Source organism: Numida meleagris, chromosome 1 (assembly GCF_002078875.1).
Source record: "Numida meleagris isolate 19003 breed g44 Domestic line chromosome 1, NumMel1.0, whole genome shotgun sequence".
NCBI classification, from domain to species: Eukaryota; Metazoa; Chordata; class Aves; order Galliformes; family Numididae; genus Numida; species Numida meleagris.
In genome coordinates this window covers 106,942,838-106,950,500 of record NC_034409.1, presented here as the reverse complement: position 1 = coordinate 106,950,500, position 7,663 = coordinate 106,942,838, and the positions used below count along the sequence as shown (strand labels likewise).

At 43.1% G+C, this 7,663-nt stretch overlaps 1 protein-coding gene and 1 long non-coding RNA gene across 3 annotated transcripts in view; one reads left to right on the top strand and one right to left on the bottom strand.

Moving 5' to 3' along the window:
• FAM3B (family with sequence similarity 3 member B) overlaps positions 1-1,605 on the bottom strand; it is an 11,705-nt gene extending 10,100 nt beyond the window's left edge. For both annotated transcript variants that reach the window (XM_021406040.1, XM_021406051.1), the window contains exon 1: positions 1,449-1,605. In XM_021406040.1, coding sequence (XP_021261715.1) covers positions 1,449-1,467 — 19 coding nt within the window. In that variant the 5' untranslated portion in view covers positions 1,468-1,605. The remainder of the gene's footprint in view (positions 1-1,448) is intronic.
• On the top strand, positions 1,756-7,073 carry LOC110403158. Its single transcript, XR_002441529.1, has 3 exons — positions 1,756-2,957; positions 4,479-4,576; positions 6,858-7,073. It is a non-coding gene; the product is annotated as an uncharacterized LOC110403158 (long non-coding RNA).

Sequence of the window (7,663 nt, the reverse complement as noted above, 5' to 3'; positions counted from 1 at the left end):
CCCCCCCCCAAAAAAAAAAAAAAAACCACAAAAAAAATAACAAAACTCAGTAGAAAACAGTGGTAACGTTAACTCTAAACATTACTAAAAAGAGTCACAAACACACCCTATTCTTTATAATAGCAATAAAACCAGGAAATTCTCTCTGACTTAGTCATCCTTAACACCTGAGCTGCAGTTGTACTTCAACCCTTCAATCTCAGTGAGGAAGAATGCAGATCATTATGAACGTTTAAAGTTTTCTATAAATAAACCCAGTTTCTCATTTGTTGTATTAAAAAAAAAAAATGAGGACAGTAAATCTTTTTTAAGATACTGCTGGTCTGAGCTCTTAAAATGTTCTGTGTCATATTTAAGAGTCAAAGGATTAAGACAGAGGAAATTTTATGTGAACCTTCAGAGAGAGAACACATTTCCCAATTATTACCTCAGGCTAAGTGAAATCATAGAAGCACAAAATGGTTTGTGTTGGAAGGGACCTCAAAACTCAGCCAGCCCCAACCCCTGCCGTGGCCAGGGCTGCACTCCCCAGCTCAGGCTGCCCAGGGCCCCATCCAACCTGGCCTTGAGCGCCTTCAGGGATGGAGTTCAGAAAACTGTTGCAGAACGTTGCCAATGAACTTCTGGCTTTGCGTTTGGGGATTCAGAAGCCAGTGGGGGACCACACTGAAGGCACCTGTGGGGTCCACTGGGTACTCTTCACTTACAGAGGTCACATATACTGCGCACATTTTCTGAGTTCCTATGCCATAGCGGCTAAACCATACACTCAAACTTAAGAGAACTTAAGGCTTGCTACATGCAGCACTTTTAAGTTATGAAGTGAGAAACTGGGTCTACATTCACAAAAGTAAGGCTCTGCTCATGCTGAGTTGAAAGGCTGTGGATCACCACAGCTGTGACACTCAGTGGTATGGGAACCGTGTGCCACAGAGAGGCACGCTGGCAGCTCCAGCAGGTGACAGAGGCCTCGTGGCATCCTGTCACGGGGAGATATTGAGCAACATGCCAGACAGCTGAAGGGGCAGAAAGGCATAGAGAGGATGAAAACGTGTGGACAGATGAGGTGGTGGTGGGGAAGGGCATGTCAGAAGATCTCACAAAAGACTTGTCCCATTTTCCAGCAGCTCCCAGTTTCCATTCTCCTCAGGTGCTCACTTGTACCTTGGCGGCAGCTTAAGCACAGCATACCTCTGTTTGTGCTTAGCTGACTTCAAATGCTCGCGCTACTACGCCTTGCTAACACATACCCGCACCTCCAAGGCCGGCCTTCAAGGGGGAAAAGAATCACCTGGAGACTTGAGATTAAATTCTGCCGGTCTAAAAAAACCCCGGCGTGGACTCCCAGTACGATGGCTGCCCAGGGGCTCGTATTGCAGGCGGCTGACAGCCGGGGGAAGCTGGGCTCTGGGGGAACCAGACAGAAACACCGCGGGGCTGCTACTCACAGTGCCGCCTCTGCCACATCGCTCGGGACGGGGATGGGCTGCCCGCCCCCTACCCGCCACCGTCCCGCGCTGCTCCTCCTCCTCTCCCCTCCGGCAGCAGGCGCAGGCACCCCCCGCGTCGCCGGGCAGCCAGCAAGGCGGTGGAGCGGAAAGGGGAGCGGCCACCTGTCCGCGCCGCCCCGCCTCGGCAAGGCTCCGCCCCGTAGCCTGCTGCTCTGGGTGACATGCTCTCTCACGGAGAAAAGTGGAGGGGGTTTTCCTGGGCTGAGGAGCTGACCTCAAGTCAACCTTGCCCTGGTCACCAGGCGTTCCCGTGGAGGGTGATAGCTGCCGCCGCCATTTTCCGAGGGGGCTGCGGGGTCCCGCTGGGAACGGCACTCGGTTCTGGTGACATGGAGGCCTCTCTTGTTGCCTCCTTGATGGGTCAGTGGAGGGCCTGATGCTGCTGAGGGCCACGACTGCTCTTGAGGGTGTGCTGATTTGGGTGTGGAGTATTTTCCCACAAATCAAACAGGACTATCCACACTATATTTATACACAAAGCTTGAAAAGTTACTAATTTTCCGAATCCATCTTGTTTACAATGATTGTTAATAAGTTACATAGAGTTACAATGTCATTAACAATCCTTTTGCAACTATGCATGCTCAAGGGGCAAATAATAAAATAAAAGGGTCGGCAGGAGTGATTATAATGAGGGTAGTTCAATTAAGGGTCTCTTAGTTTCCCAGTTTTCTTGCTGAATTGGCAATGCACATAAAACATCCTGATTAATGTTCTCCTCAAGGCCTACTTGCTCCAGGATGTCCTTGGTTAAAGGATGTTCATCTGAGCAGGGATGATTAATTGCCCTTTGCTTGTCAGCTTAACGTATACAACAAACATCTTCAGCTAGCTAAGTTTTTACAGCTTGTCTTCAACAATGGTGTGGGTCTACATGGTGTATTAGCTGATGGGACCTGTGCACTGGAGAAAACCATGAGCAGGACCTCACTGAGGCCTCCTCACCCTTCCAGTGTGGCACCAGATGGCCCTACTATGGGCACCAGGCCACCGGAGTGAGCTCTTTGTTCACCTTTTGCTGCTGTGAGCCATGCTGGCTGAAGACAAGGCATCACACACCACTGCCTGGATATTTCCTTCCTGGTGGGGAACTTGGTCAGTGCCTGGCTCTCATTACCTTTCCGAAAAAATGGACACCTCTTGTACTTCCAGTGAGGGGCAGCAACAGGAGTGTGGAACTACAGCACAATGCTGGTGATGCATGATTTCTAGTTGGGAGCATTGCCCAACTGGAGCCGCATGCCATGGGCTTGCTGGGTTTTTAATATTCCATTTTTCAGTAGGTTTTGTTAATGGGTGTTTGCAGGTTTGGGTGGGATAGTGAACCTCAGCAGCACCTGTCAGTTCTGACTTTGACCTTCCTACTAGGACACCTATGAAAACTATGGATGGTTCCAGTCACTGGAGAAGAGGCATTTCTTGTCCTCATCTGCAAGTCCTATAAAGGTAAAATCTGAAGGAGTAGTTGCTGCTTGTTACTGTCAAACATACTGGAGCATGCAAATGAAAAGCAACATTCATTAAAACCTAGGCATGTAAATAATTCAAGTGGTAGCATGGGACAAATAAACTTAAGAAATGAAAAGCATAGAGCAAAAAGGAAAAGGAGCTAAGAGTGGGCAAAAAAGAGCTAAGGACAACACTGTTCTTCATTAGTTTTCCAAATATAATATACGGTTATTTCTGTAGGAAGTGTTATTCTGTAAGATGGCACATCAGAAAATGATGTCTGTTAATAAATGACTGAAACTATTAAAGAGGGTATTTCTTGCCTTTAAAGTAAAAATAAGGAAGCCTTAAACCCCAAATGCTACAGTTAATGGTGGCACCAAAATGAAAAATTCTGCAGATTTTATTAAAACAATGAAAATTCACTAGGACTCGGGATAATTTAACTTTGCAATAATTTTATTGTATGACCAGCAGTGGGTCACGCATTCCACTGATAAAAATTTCAAGCCCTGAGGTGCTTTGTCACCACTGTGACAAAACATCGTTAGTGATCGATGTCAACTGGGCGACAACCAGTTTATCTGCTTTAAACCAGAAGAAAAATGTGTCATTTTACTTCTTTTTCATTACTGCCTAAACTACATTGAACTATACCCAGGTGTTTGCTATGAAACAGGGCAACACTTCCATTGTTCTGCTTGCCAAAGCCCAGGGATCCAGTGGTCTCTATCTGAGGGGGGAATTTTAAATACCAAAGGACTAGGAAAATTAAAGAGTTTAAATACTTCAAGTATTTCAATTTTCCGTCTGTGAAAGCAATGTGATACTTTTCTCTCTTTAGTAATTAATCAAAGATAAGGGATGCAGAACACTTTTGAAATATCATGATTTGTATTCACTCTTCTGCCATTCATCCTGGAAGTTGAAAGCTTAGAAAAAAAATTTCAAAACATTAATCTTCACTTTAGATGCTCGTGAGGCTGTGAGACCCTTTGATGATAAGCAGCAGCGTAGGAAATCTTTTCATGAAACAAATCACTCCTGCAGACAGTAAATGGAACGGATGTATGTGCAGAATACCTATGTGTTAGGCCACAGTTGATGGAGAACGTTTATGGGCATTTGCTAATGCTGTGAAATGACAACAGAGCAAGCTCCTGCCTGCCCTTTGAGGGGCTGCACCTCCAGAGTTGCTTTCTGCATTTACCCCACTTGGCCAATCAGCTGCCATGTGTGTCATCCCAGTTCTCAGAGCTAGTTAATTTCAAAGTTCTCTGCTCATGCACAAATGGCCAATGGTGTCTTTTTAATCCTCTTAGGGTGAGGTACAAAGTGCAATGAGGAAGAGCAGTTCTTTAAGCCATAACTCAGCTGTATTTCACTGTGTGTCTGTGCCAATGATTCAGGTGGAATCTCAGTATCCTTAGTTGTGGTAACATGAAGAGCAATGTGGAGAAACAATGACTTTAATAGATATTTTAATATAAAAACATTTACTTCTTGTATACCTTGAAGGTCTGCAGGAAACAGAGGCTTTTAGATATCGCGTGGATATACTACAATTTAAACACTCCCAGAAATGCAAAACCAGTTCCTCTAACAGAAGGCAAAAAGTGAGTAATGATCAATTCCAGTTTATAAGCTAGAAAACCTGAAAAGCTAGTAAGTCTAGTTCCAGGATGTTGCTGATCTATGTAGAGGTTTGCTTTATACCTGAAGTTGTTTAAGGTGGGGCATGTTTTTGTGTTTTTCCCGTACTTTGTTAATCCAGAGATACACAAGAAAAATAGACTTGTAATTGCTCTCCAATCCAGATAGACAGGAAAACCTCAACACATTGTGGGCCCAAAGCTAGTTATCGTAACCTAGATTCCACATTAGAGGAAAGGAAGAAGGACAAAATCAGAGGATAGGGAAAATCCCTCCCTTGAAGGTGGATGTTTTGATATGGCTTTGCACAGGATCTCTGTGGCCCGTTCTCTGGAAATGCTGGTGTCAGTGCAGTCGTTAGGCCTACAGGTCCCTATCGTGCAGTCCCACATGGGTGCAAACAAGCCTGTAAACCCACTCAGTCCAGCAGATACTTACCATAGGCAGCTGGTCCTTGCTGTCAGCAATCCCAAAGCTCTTGTAGCTTGAGGACATCCTGTGGCATGTCTTGGAGTATGTCCTCGATGCACTCTCTCTGCGCAGTTTCTCAGCAGGGATCCAGGCTGACCTGCTGTGCCAGGCTCAGGTCACCTGAAGGCAAGGCTGGAGATCTGCAGGAGCGAAAACCCCACAGTAAATCTACTTCTGAAGCCAAGTCCTCGCACAAAGGGAGAGAGCTGGATTTCTTTCAGACCTGTCTTGTGGAAAGGGGGAAGAGTGGAAAAGGGCGTCACTTTTCCTGGGGGGCAGGATGGCAATAGATGTGGGCAGTCACAGCGGGTTGATGCTGCAGGACAGAGTGGGAAATCGGTGGGTACAAAATAAAAGGGAATACATGAGCAAACCAGAAGACTGTGATCAGCACTTAAAAATCACTAGAAAACACTAGTTAAGAGAACGTTCAAGTTATGCAACAACAGAAAATAAATTAAAAAAAAAAACACAGTTAAAACTATGCAAAACTGAAGTTAGTATTACATGTACATTTAAAAAAACCTCTACCAAAGGAAAAGATATACTTGCACAGCGCACTTCAGAACTCTTCTGGGTCCCTAAAAATAAAGCAGTTGAAGAAACACAATACCTTGTTTATTCATAAAAAATTTCATCTATCTGCCAACTGTAAAAATTAATTGTGCCAGTATTTATGCATAAACTGTCAGCACAGATTCCTGTAGTCTTTACAGTAACCTGCATTTCTTAGGAAATGCTATTGAGTATCCTAGAAAAACAAAAGATTAATCATGGTGTAGGCAGTAGCTACTTCTAAACTACTAGAAGGAAAAAAAAAGCTATTTATTTTTAAAAAGAGTTTGTTTTGGTGCAGAAAGAGAAGAATTGTTAATATTTACAGATTAAATGTTCATCAGAATTACATGTTGTCCTGAAAAATTAGTGAGTTCTTGAATGGTAAACCTTTTATAGTTGTCTGTAATAGACCGTACGGATTAAAAAAAAAAAAAATCCCTGTTCTTGCAGTAAATTCTTACTCTCACATTGCACACAAATGTAGAAGGTGTTTTGTTTAGATGGGCCACCTTCAATGGGGAAAAAAGAGCAAGAGAAGCGTGAATGATTGATGGTTATTAATATGTTTCAGACAGCTTTACAGTTTTGGATTCAATAGGGCTGAAGCACAGAGGGTGTTCTGAAGATGATGGTAATTTCAGGTGCACAGGAGAAGTTTAAGCACCCGAAAAAGATGAAAACTTGTATAGTACCGCTGTGAGCAGAGCTGTGTCATAATAGGTTGGCTTCAGTGAATGTCAGGACAGCAATGAGCAAAACCAGACAGCTTTCCAATTTGTGAAATAAAATGCCACGTTAAGCAGTTTGTACTAACCTGTCTTGCTTGACCAATCCCCTAAATTTATCAACATGCATACACCATTTTACCTTTAAAGATAATAACTTTGGGCTTAAAAATAGTGGATTTTTAAAATAAGACTTTAGGGGAGGTTAGCAGGATAACACTAAATGATGAGGACTTTAAGGTCCCTTTCAGAGTAAGATACTTAGGAAGAAAAATCAAAAGCACGTCTAAAAGAATTCAACCAAAGCAATGGAATTTGCTGTGGAAGGGCTCCAAACTTGTGTTTGAAAACCAAAACGTGGGCGCCACCTCCTGGGGTACCGAACACAGAACACAAGAACTCCACTGCTCCTCACTCTGCAAAGGTAAGGAAACAATGCTGCTGTCTTAGTGACGGGGACATTCAGATCATCTGCCTTCTTGTTTTATAGTTCCGGGCAGCTGTCCAAGATATTATTTCAATCCATCTCAGGTGATCAGAAGCTTCATCTTTTCTAGTTAATTGTTTCCTGTGCCTGACTCTTGTCCGATATGGAAGTGCACTGATGAAAACTTGGCTCAAGAACGTCTCAAGTTATTAGAATGTAAGCAGGAAAAATCACCTTGGAGCTAGACATGCCTACCCCCTCCCCTCCCTGCAAGTTTCAGGTGAGCTCTGAAGCAGTTCTGCGTTCTTTTTAGAGCTAAAGCCAGAGGTTAGAATTGAATGTCTCGAAGTACTCAGAGAATTTGGATGGATATGATTTATTGGCTTTGAAGTTCATCTTAACAGGATTAAAAAGACACACTGAATGGGTTGAAAGAATTAATCATTTATTTTAAGCAGCGGAAAATTTGATTTTTACATAGTGTTTATCTGGAAATGGCAAGACCTGAAAGTGCAAAATACCGACTTTTGGAAAATCCAGTAATGAGGCTTGGCAGTAATTGGGATAGATATCCTAATATAACCTGAAGTCTGAATTTAAAAAATAATAATAATAATAATAAAAACTGTACTCCTTTTTTCAAAGTATTGATCCTGTTTTCCATTCAGTCCATGTTACATCTTGTCTGTTGATGAGGCGAAGAATTGCCTCTACTACATGGAATCATTTCCTCAAAGGTGAAGACCTTTCCATGCTTCCTGAGGAACCATCAAATAACAGCTGATGTGGTGTTAGCCTTAAAAGATTTCTACATCTCCATTTATTCTTTTTAATAAAAAATGGGAATTGACTCAGATAAACCATATTTT